Here is an 11,991-nt window from a genome sequence, read left to right on the forward strand (position 1 = left end):
TGGTTTTTCTCGAATATGTAAATTATGTTGTAAATTCGTTAATGATTATAAAATAAGAAAACTGACAAAAGAGAGTTGAATAAAAGATAGTAAAACATGACTTCTGTAAACGTTAGCTATTCTTATATATCTAAAAATTTAAAAATAAAATAAAAAATATGGGTCTGGGTAGGATCTGGATTTTAGTGAGAAGATCCACATCCATATCCACGTAAATTTTTCTAGATCCATATCCAACCGATATCCATTGGATCCATAAAAATGAGATCTATATCCGCCCCATCAGGGTTTGATCCAGCTGATATGGGTAGGGTCCCAGATCCACTGCCACCCCTAGCAACTAGTATAGTTCGCAAATGCACGGTATTTTTAGATGGTGATATTATAAATTATACTCCCTCCTAGTCTTGATAACCTTCCCTATTCAAGGTTGGCACAAGATTTCAGGGTTTGACTTAAATAAGCAAGTATTATTGTGGGGTGAGGTGATTGACCAAAAATTCTCCAAGGGAGGTTTTGAACGCATGCCACAACGAAACTAAAGAACATCTGATGACGTCTTCAACCTTCGGTTCACGTAATTACCTGGACGAGATACCAATGCTCCTCTAATAGGAGTTGGTCATGCAGATCTGGTCCTTCCGACCACTCCTTCCATATGCAGTAAAGGCAATGTTGTACAACGTCAGGAACATACCTGGCCTGACTATGCATGGGAGCTGGCTGCCTCCGACCATTGGTCGGACGTACTGGATGGAATACATCAATCTGCCACGTGTGCACCCATACTCGTATACATACATGTTTTATATACATAACATTGCTCTTCGGAGATAAGAATCATTTCTTTACTCTCTAAGCTATTTCACTTTATCTCTCTACTATTGGTCGACACGAATAATTCCTACAAGAAATTCGGTTGGCGCCATGGAGATGCATAACCTAACTAAGTGTGGAAGGGGCTTTCCTCGCAAATCCCCCAAGACTAGGTTTGTTGTTCCTTTCCAGTAGAATCAATGAAAGCGAGAGCAAAGGAAGGACAACACGTCTGCATACTCAATTCAGATCCAGCATCTAGTCTTTCATTCATCTAATTAGTTAAATCTCATGTATTTTTACTCAATTATAACTATCACATGTAAAATAAATAGACAAAAAATATCAATCCACTAAAAAAGACGTTTTACAATAAATTATTAGGAGTTCTCACCCTCAAACCAAAAAAAAAGGAAAAATTACGAATAACTACCACATTTTTTTTTTACAAATTACCACCACGTATTTGCGTTTTTACACATAACACTCAAACTTCAATGTATATTTCCCAATCACCGTCGTATATTCATCCGAATATGGTTTTTCTTATTTTCCGACTTATTAAGTGACGATTTACATAAAATTGTAAGGCTACCCTCATTGAGTGGGGATTCTCTGTCCCAATGTGTGTGCCACTCCAATCATCTTCTAACACATCAACAAATTTATATAATTATTGTAATATTTTATTTTGCAACAAGTAATGTGTCAAGAGGTGAATGGAGTGGCACACACAATGTGACACAAAAGTGGGACAAAAGATCCTTACTGACCCTCATTGCTTACACAAACATAACACACATTTCAGATTAGAAACATGTTAACACGTTAGAAACACCAAAATTTATATGATTAAGTTAGGGTTATCTTTTTAGGCTAAATTATTGTTTGAAATGGGGATGAGATTATAAATTTGGGGATTTAGGGTTAGAGAATGAAATTTATACGAGGGTAGCCTGAAATGTATTGAATCAATATGTTATGTTGGTGTAAGCAATGAGGATAGTCTTGGAATTTCATGTAAATCGTCACTTAGTAAGTGAGGAAATAAGAAAAACGACACTCGGAGTACAAATATGGTGGTGATTAGGAAATTTATATTGAAGTTTGAGCGTTATTTATAAAAACGCAAATACGTGGGTCATAATTTGTAAAAAAACATAAATACTTGTATATTTTTCAAATAAAAAACAATAAATTATTTTGAGAGTGAGGGTGTCGTAGGAGAAATAGGATTAATCTCGGTCTGCCCACCACTTTATATCCCGTTTTTGTTCAATTTGTTTCTACTGAATTTCGTATTCTACAAATACAATTGCAATTCTGGGCACTTTCCTGTTAAGCATGTGAGTTGTTCTGCAACCTCAGCTTCATCACTTCTCATTAATTAATCTTGTTTTAGTTTTATTCAGTTTCTTTTCCTGGGTTTTGCTGTGGTTTAAGGGTTTTTACTTTTATTCTCCTGAATTTCCATGTATGACTCGTGTTTATTGAAATCAATTCTATATCATGAATTTCATAAATTTATCGTAAAACGGGATCTTTTGGTAATCACTTTTAAGTTTTACCCACCAATTAGAGTGTATTTGAATCCGTTTTACAATTATATTGAGGTAAAACAGCCTTACACAAGACCTACCCATGGTTATACTCTCTCTAGTCTGTCTCTCCTCTTCTTAAATTGTAGTATTTGTTGCTTGATTGAGATATTTGGTCAAAAGATAGAAACTTTTTCGACAATTTTATAAACCCGAATACCTCATAATTGATACTAGCAACTAGTAGTAGTTCGGAAAGTAGTACGGAGTACATAAATCTGCAATTCCAGCTTCCAGAGTTATGAATTTGTTGTAACATTGTTTCTAGAGCTTGTTATTATTCTTCTACTCTCTATTCTTATTGTTGATCGCAATTCGCCTGAAAACTGCTGTGACTTTGTGATACAACCCTCGTGATGATGCTATATTGCTATTAGTGTTACCCTATTACTTGCTAGACTCATTGATGCACTAGCCAAAATGCCCACGCTACCTAAGATATGATTTTTCTATGGAGGACATTAACGAGGCATACTATTTCGCAATTTTATTTTTTACTCCAAGTTGTTTTATTTTACCCTTCTTTTTTATTTATTATACCTAGCTTTTAGTTCTTTACAATCATAATCAAGTTTATGGTATCATTACACAGATAATTTTATTTTTGGAAATAAAAAATTGTTTGGAAAATTGTACGCCTCGTGTGCATGGTGTGCCTTGCACCTTATTGCCAGAAGCCTTTATTGCCTCAGCATGCTTCGCTCCTTTTAAACTAAGCGCATTACTGGGATTCTTCTCGTAGGGATACAATATTGGATGGTTAAATTTCCTTACATTTTATAGGTTGAATAAATTGTGTGTTTCAGTTTGGGGTGTTTTGTTTTGTCGCAAATATCTGTTTGATGTTATGTGTATGCATTACTATGCATCTCAGTCTCTAATGGTTGTCTAATATCATCATCAATCAGCATTGATTTACAAGAGGTTAACAAATAGTTTTTTTTTTCTTGCAGATAAAGGTGGTTCTCCCTTCAAAGTCAGTCAATCAAGGATAAGCGTAAACCAAAAACTTGATACATCTGTGAGGGGGCTTATGGCCACTATGGATGTCAAGAACGTATCTTGGGTTGAGCATATGCGTCAAAAGTTTGAGGCTTTGTATGTGGAAGTGGACGAGACTATCTATGAGGTATCTGATATAACACTTTCATTTTCCTTTGATGTTTAAAAGTATACATCCTTTGAACTTACGGAAATCTCTTGGCTGGATGTACTATATTAGTTACAAACCAACATTAATATTTTTACCTCTCATTTAAGAGAATAATATTTAGGAATATGACTTAACATAAGGGGTTTTCAAGATGGACCAGTTATTGTTTTCTTTCCGCCTATCCATCTTTGAATAGTTTGCTTTTCAGGAGCTGATGTTTTGTTTTTAGTTATTATAATTTCATGGTACTGGATACTGTCAAAGAAAGTTGGCTTATAGAACTATATGTGCATCTTGTATCGTAAATTCGTAATGTAGTAGGTGCGGGTGCATTATACAACACAATTTTCATTACGGGCATCTGAAAACAGTCTGTTTTTTTAACACGAGGCTAAGGCTGCATATGTCAATCCCCTCTTAACCTGCCACAATTGGGGGCCACTGAGGCACTGTATTAATGTTGTTGTTTTAATACAGGATACAGTCAAATATGTTGGAGATCACATGCGGACTGTTGGAGATCACGTGGCGACTGTTGGAGAAACGGTCAAGAATTTCTGCTCAGAAGTTATGCAGGATTTGCGTGCTTCATCTTCAGTAGATTCAGCAGAAGAAAAATACGCCCTTCTGACTGGGGCTCATAATGGTGACGTTTTAGCCTGTAAAAATAAAAAACTAGATAATGAGAATGAATCTATTGATGATACATCTGAACAAATGGGCAAAGAAACTGATGGTTCTGCTGCATCAAATAAGTGTACTGCTGAGAATTCTCAAGGCCAGTTTGCTGACTCTGTCACAAATCAATCCACTACTGTCGAAAACTACTTAAACAATTGGCAAGAGTTTGATTTTCCGCTAAAGTCACTCTTTGATCTGTCCCTTCAAGATTCTGTGAAGGACTTCACTTCCAGCAACTCTCAGAATGAAACAGATGAATCCCTATGTGGGTGTAAGGACATCGCTGCTATTGAACCTGCTGCTGTAAGAGTGAGTAAAAGGAATGAAAATGAAGTGGAGATCTCTAGGGATATAGAGGAAGGATTTCCGGTTGCTAGTGTTGTAAAACAAAGTCAAACTAAAAAGACCCCTATTGGGGATATATCTACAGTTTTATATGGTAAGCATCTAAATATCTTCCTATTTTAAATAATCGTTTACTTGCATCAAGATTCAAGTCACATACCTGGACTACTTGCACGGGGTTATCAAATGATGTTGGAACATAACACGATGCATGGGCGGAGCTATTATGCCGGAAGGGATAACGCCTCAAATCCTGAAAATCTGAAATATTGGGAGGGAAATAAAATTTGCCATGCAATTCTTGTTAATGATAAAAAAGTTAGGACATGCCCGGTGGACCAATAGGATTGGCCAGTTAAGATAGTTATAGATACAAAACAGTGACCAAAATTTGGGCATCTCCTCCCCTTATTAGCAAGTGACTGACTAGTTACTAGAATTGCTGAAGATAACTAGGTTTAAAATTTATGAAGTTAAGACAAAGATGTAGCTAAAAGTGAACGAAGTCTCTCATTGGTGTTAGCCAGATTTGCATTGCTGACTTTGTGGTTTTGTGATGTAGTTTATGCTTTTTTTTTTTTTTGGGTGCAGACTCAGTATTTGCAGTGAAAGCTGATGTGGATACTATCAGCGTTGATAATGTGGGGAATGTTGTGGAAGCTGGCAATGAATTCACTGTGTTTAACCCAGGTACTCACCAATAATAGCTTATGTCTTACTCCCTCCATTCAACTCCACTTTGCAACTTTCTATTTTGCGCACTATTCACAAGCGGACATTCAACTTCAATTTTCTCTCGATACATAAGTGAAAATATATTCCTGTGGGATCTTATTTGATTCGTCTCTAAGAGTACATTAAAAATATCTAACTTTTATAATTTTTGCAAATACGCAGCTAATGATATTTATCGTGTAAAAGCTGCGTTGGCAAACGTGATAAAAGAAACTTGTAAAGCGGAGTTGAATGGAGGGAGTATTCTCTTGTGTTGCTGAGGAAGAATTAATTTGGCATTTGTATGGCCTGCCAAATAGGGCCTATATTCACAATTAAACTCATGATGTACTGGTTGTGATAGGAAAATTAGTTTTAACTGTCTTTCCTTTACTAGTTCAAGTTCTTAGCCGGTGGATAGGAAAGGCAAAAGGAAAGAGACAACTAAGTGTCATGACTTTCAATTGTCATGACTAGCTTGATAAAGGAAAGAGAAGGAGGTGCATGGCTCACAATTGTCTTTATAGGCTGTTTAGTGCAAAACCTTCAATCCATGCGTCATCCTCTCCTTCAACGCTCTTATTAGCACCTTTATTTATGCTAACATGTTGCACACTTTGGCATATGATTTAACGGCTATGTTCCTTTCCGTGGTCTAGGACGGTTGGTCAATTTTCTGTCTAATGGTTGGAGAGAGTGTGTATTGTTGCAGTTAGGAATAATGTGAGTCTAGTGTCTACTGACTGCTAGGTAGAGTTAGGAATAGCAGTTTTTAATCTTCGGGAATAAGTTTAGGTCCTTAAATGAAAAAGGAGTGGTGGTTTAGGTTCTTTTCTTGGGTTAATTCTCCTTTCTTAGTACAAGGTACTTTGAAACAAATATTCAGCTCTCAACTCCTATTGTGCATAGTGGATTTACTTCGTAATATTTAGATCAGTGATTTTGCCAAGTTGAGGGGTCATAACTCATAAGCATGTTCTTTTTATTACCCTAGATGTGATTTAATAGAATTGTGATTCAACACTATTCAGTGTTTCAGATTATGTGCATTTGAGGTTGATATTTACAGTTTAAAAGGGTTTTCAGGTATCTCATGTTAATCGGGTTGGTTTTTCAGTTTTGGGATTGGTTCTTTTTTTGGGGGGGGGGGGGGGTGAAATCCTTGACGTCTGCCAAATCCTGGTTCTCTTGAAGGCAATTGCAGTAAAACTTGACTATCCCTACAACCAAATGCTATCCATATTTTTACTTATATAGGAGTACGAAGTTAAGACGCTGTTAGCACTTAGGGATTTATGAAGTCGTGGATTAATAAACAATAATTCCATGGTTTCACTTTCACTTTCACACAAATTGTTACTTCAATCAAGTACGGACTACGGAGTAATAATATTCTGATGACACTATTGCTTTGTTACAATATATCTGGATTGATAGTAGATTTACACTAATTGATTCGTATAATATCATCAAGTTCTTGGCTTGCTCATGAAATTAGAACTGCAGCTGCAAATTTGCAAGGGGGTTCAAAGCTTGAAGAATCTTGTATCTTGGTAGAGAAAGATGACCAATTTTCTAAATCAACTCTTGAAAACATGCCGAAATCTTACAAGGTATTCCCATTTCTAACTTTAGAGAAAAAAAAAAAAGTTCGAGCTTTGATTAAACAAAAATCTTAATTTCCAAATATACTTGTTTGAATCATTGATTAAACAAAAGTATAATACTGTAAACAATGACATCCTTGATTCATGCAGAAGAAGATCAAAGAGGCGTTTTTCCCCAGGAGATGGTCTAAAAGCAAGAGAGATCAATTGTCTGCTTCCATGGGCTCTACACAAATCGAGATTTCAAATACATCCAAGTCTTTCGAATCAGAGTGGGAGCTTATCTAGGTTTGTGATACCTATTTATCGGGAATGATCATTGTTAATAAGAGCGAGTAGCTTAGTTTTTACTACAAAGGCGCCCGCCCCCTCTCAGAAGGAGAATGGTGGCGTTCTCGTCAATAATTATGAGTTGAACAATGTATATGTACTGCTTTATTGAGGGGAGTTTTATATATTTGGATGGAAATCCAAGTACGAAAAGCCAGATTCATTCAATAACGTACGAGATTATTACATATGCAAAAGGGCCAAGTTTGAGGTCTCTGCTGTCAGTCTTCAATGTTGAAATGTTGTTGATGTTTTCTTACAATCTAAAACTTTAGATCTTTAGATCTATGATTGGGAGCTGACCTAGTTTAACCAGAGGAACCCAAGTGGATTCGGACTAGACTTGATGGTGGCGTTCTAATACTCCGTATACATTTTCGTAGTTGCCTTAGGTCGCTAACGCCAGGGGCTATGGACACAAAATATCTACTGAAAACTTCAGAGTTATTCAATTTTGATCTACATAACCACTATTGACTACATGTCAGTATGTAACCCTTGACAACCCTCGCTGCTACAATGAGTCTATTGTCTCAATTCTCCGCGCATACAAGATGCAACCGCAAAATACATAAAGAGTGTTTTCAGATTTACATACAACCACCTATTCCAAGTATCTGGGAAGACGCCAGTGACCAATCAGGATTACTTGAACGTTCCATTTCCAGCCCTTATACAGTGATGGATGTGCATCTCTTGTATAGGAAAACAACCCTCGATGATGGTGATCAACGATTAGGTTGTGTTGCACTGTAGTAACATTGCTCCATTTTGTGCCCGGGTTAAACACGTCAAAAATTAACTTGAGATTATTTGACGGCGGAGGGCTGAGGCCAAGAATAGACAATCAGATACTATTATCCGAGAAATACAATTCCAAGGGCAAAAAGCATACTGGACTAGAGGTTGTTTAGCTTATACTACAAACCTACAAAAACAATTGTTCTTTATACAACTCACATATACAAACCAGTTATCCATGCATAGCAATTAGCATGGGGGAACAAGGTGGAAGTAAGTTCTCTGTTTACAAGGTCACGATAGTACTCGAAAGGATTACAGATAAGCTAAGGTATTTATCATCAAAGCTATGTTAGCATAGTTGCTCTGTGAATATGAAGCCACTTCTTGTATTCTACACAAAATCCCGACAATGGAATTACCACAAGTTATACATATATGACTAGCACTGAGTAATCACTATACAACACTTCTTAGAAGATAAACACAAACAGAGTGCAGTACACAGGAAACATGTTGATAGGCTACGAAACAAATATTGTTGCATGTTCCGGGTTTGATTGCGAGCAAAGTCCTCCAACCGAATCATCCATACTCAATTTGCAAAGTAGGTTACTAGAGCATTGAATATATGAAACTAGTGGCGCTTTACGATTCTAGTCCGTATCCCAACTCCAATCGGACACTGAGCACGCAACAGTGAAAAAAAAGAAAAAACGGTACTTGATGCCAAAATTAAGAGCATGAAATTCCCTTATTCTTCTTCTTCTTCTTCTTCTTCTTCTTAAAAGGAAGCTCTATGTTGCGCAAAGATTTATTATTGCATCGGAGTAAAACCAAGCTGGGAACATAAACGCTCATGGAATCAGGTTCTAGTACAGGCAAAACTTTGTTTTCAATTTTATCATTTTTGCAGTCCCATGAAATCCAATTTCCAGCAGATGTTGCCACTGCAGTTTTACCATCTCCAGTAATCAGCGCACCTTTAATCATGCCCACATTATCGCCAAGATAGACATTAATTAATCTCCTCCAGGATTTTGGATTCCCATATTCCATCATCACCCATACGTTGCTGCCGGAATCTTTATAATTATTTTCCAAGACGTTGCCACCAGAATCTGTGCATGATACAGCAAGCTTATCCTCAACCTTTCTAACCGACATTAGGACAGCAAACGAATGTGGGGTCACAGTTATAGGCAGATGAAGATCACTGAACACGCCATTAGCTAAATCAAAAGTCAGAATAGTTTTGAAAATGGAAGCCCTCTCAGGTTTCCTCGTACAAATCCAATGAATAGCACCATTCAGATAAACACCACTACTCTCAAGGATAAACTTGCCACCTTCAATTGAAGTATGATCAGTTGTCAAGCCACTCTTGCTTAGGCTACAAACATCCGTATGAAGGTAGGTTGTGTTTGACTCCTCTATCCAATAATAACAAATCCTAACCACCTTATAGTCATGTGAAACAACATCAAACCCAAAACCAAAAGTATATTGTAGAAATCTTGAGTTCACACTCCTGAACTGTTTCTTATTGAAAGTTGGCACTTTGAGTGGCAAAGCAAGGGCTTTTCTGATTGAAGGGTTCCACAAAACCAGAGGGCTCGGAAATTTTGAGAAATAATTAAACAAGCTAATCACCCCATGGCAACAACCTACAATTACACCCATATTGTTCATTGGGGAATTAACTTCAGTCCATTCGTCTATTGGTTTATGAAGTGAATGCATGAAAAATTGAGAGTCAATCTTAAAAAGAGCTGATCTGGAATCTTTGGTGCTTGGATTAGATTGACAAGATAAATGGGTTGCAACAAAAGTTGGGCTTGTGATGAGGTAGTACCAGGATTTGGATACACACATGAAACGAAGCAAGGATTTCACAGGCAAGTATTTCAAGATTTCTACGATCAATTCTTGTGGAAAATCGTATTTCATTTGTCTAGCCATTTTTCTGTAGTACAAATGGAGAGGTGAATAAGGTATATTCGCTTCGTTATTTAGACCTGCCTTACCCATGGAAAACCAACTCAAATGCAGAATTCAGAGTTTCAATTTTATCACCCAATCTTGAACGATACCCCAGCACAACAACAACGTTACCCCCAGCACCTCAACAACAGTTCTCGCAAATCACGAGAAGATAAGGACTGTCTCCAGATGACCCAATGTAAAAATTGAGCCAGAATTGAATCGTGTAACAATTACTTACAACCAAGCCTGAATCAGAAAGAGAAGATTATGAACTCAATACATAGCTAAGCAAACCAGTTGCTGTAACAGATTATAACAATGCATCAACACCAAAGTTTACAGCTTGAATTACAATGACATCTTATGAAATTACCATCAAAATTCTCCATTAATACCACAAAAATATGCAAAAATAACTGCTTCTCTCGTGTCGAAAAACTCGAAAATCAAATTCAAACATTAACCCCAAATCATACTTGGGGATTAATTACAGTTGAAATGAATAGCTAATTAAACTCAGCTTAAGAGAAAAATTATACTTGGGATTCATGTTATTAAATCAAGAAGAATACAGCAAAGTTGGAAAGTTACAATTCACAAAGTAAAGAAAGTGAAATTAAGAATGAAAGTAGAAATGATGAATCACCTGGTTGATGAAACAATCAATCCATCGAGTTGTTTGTGCAAGGGAAGTCCCAATTACAAAACAAGTTGGATGATAAAGTTGTATAAGATCTGATCTGATTTCTCTAAAACGAAGCAATGGAGACAAATATGGTTAGTGTTTTGGATCCAACTAAACGGCTAAACCCTATACCCAGCTCTAGCTAGCGAGTCTGACTCAATCAGAGTGATCGGCCCAAATTGACCCCGATTGAACCCGAGAATATTGCAACCCGAAATTGGCGCGACTCGATGACGACCCATAACCCCCCGATATTCAGTGACATGAACCGAAACCCGATCCGAACCCTATCTTAACCCAACCCAAGTTTTGACCTGATCCAAACAAAGAGGCATTGTTAACTTAAGCAGAGTTTATAGCTCCATGTAATGCTGCTAAGGAAGCGGTTTGGATTGAAAAGTTCTTAACTGAACTTGATGTAGTTCTTTCAGCGAAGGAAGATGTTCTTTTATTGTACATCGCCGCTATTGCACAGACCAAGGAACCAAGGTCACACCAACGATCTAAGCATGTACTGCGAATGTTTCAGTTGACTAAAGAAATTATTGAACATGGAGAAGTTCATGTAACACCCTCATCTACCAAAGAGTCTTACCAAGGCCTGTCTGTGGACATGGGTCACCTACACGCCAGCCCGTGGACATGCAGCAGTCGGAAAGCCACGCTCGGTGACGTAGAAATGCTTTCGACCGGATCGCTTTAGATCGATTTGTTTCGTCTCGGTGAACGTCTCGAAATGATGCTAGAGATGTTCAGAGTCACCACCAAGCAATTATGGAGTGCTTGGACACCGTTCGAGGACAATGTCCATACTAAGTGTGGGGATGAGAAGTTCTAACATTTAACATTCTAACATCTAACCCTTATTTCAAAAAAAATGATAAAAAATTTAAAAAATTCAAAAACATGTTCTTTCCCTTGTAGTGTAGAATTGTATATACTAGTTTGAATGGCCGTGCGTTGCAACGGGGTAATTAACTTATTTATAATGCAAAAAAAAAATGTTATAAGAGTTTAGTGTTTACATTCTATGTCTAATGATTTGCTTACATATTATTAAAATATCTCTTTCAAAAAAAAATAAAAGATTAATATATACGTGGGTTAACTCTTATTTATAATCATATAATCACCCCACCTTATACTAATCTTTACATGTGGGACAATTCTACTATTTATAAGTAAATTACTCACCAAACTTGGATTATTTTTCTGATGTGGGACAATTCTACTATTTATACGTAGTATATATTCATCAAACCTGCATTGTTTGTTAATGTGGGACAAATAACATACTCAGAATTACACCATCTTTTTGCACTTAGTTCAACATCC

At 36.8% G+C, this 11,991-nt stretch overlaps 2 protein-coding genes across 2 annotated transcripts; one reads left to right on the forward strand and one right to left on the reverse strand.

Annotated features, from left to right (window-relative positions):
* The first annotated feature begins 2,168 nt into the window (after nucleotides 1–2,168).
* LOC141599843 (uncharacterized) lies at nucleotides 2,169–7,458 on the forward strand. Its single transcript, XM_074419970.1, has 6 exons — nucleotides 2,169–2,290; nucleotides 3,368–3,543; nucleotides 4,045–4,687; nucleotides 5,185–5,283; nucleotides 6,814–6,920; nucleotides 7,065–7,458. Exons 2-6 carry the CDS (start codon nucleotides 3,448–3,450, stop codon nucleotides 7,200–7,202), a joined length of 1,083 nt encoding a protein of 360 aa, XP_074276071.1. The 5' UTR covers nucleotides 2,169–2,290; nucleotides 3,368–3,447; the 3' UTR covers nucleotides 7,203–7,458.
* A 692-nt stretch (nucleotides 7,459–8,150) lies between these two features.
* LOC141599842 (F-box/kelch-repeat protein At3g23880-like) lies at nucleotides 8,151–10,776 on the reverse strand. The gene is made up of 2 exons (XM_074419969.1): nucleotides 10,618–10,776; nucleotides 8,151–10,217 (listed from the first exon to the last, which is right to left on the reverse strand). Exon 2 carries the CDS (start codon nucleotides 10,014–10,016, stop codon nucleotides 8,721–8,723), a length of 1,296 nt encoding a protein of 431 aa, XP_074276070.1. The 5' UTR covers nucleotides 10,017–10,217; nucleotides 10,618–10,776; the 3' UTR covers nucleotides 8,151–8,720.
* Between the last annotated feature and the right edge of the window lie 1,215 nt (nucleotides 10,777–11,991).

This window comes from Silene latifolia, chromosome 9, assembly GCF_048544455.1.
Source record: "Silene latifolia isolate original U9 population chromosome 9, ASM4854445v1, whole genome shotgun sequence".
Taxonomy (NCBI): Eukaryota; Viridiplantae; Streptophyta; class Magnoliopsida; order Caryophyllales; family Caryophyllaceae; genus Silene; species Silene latifolia.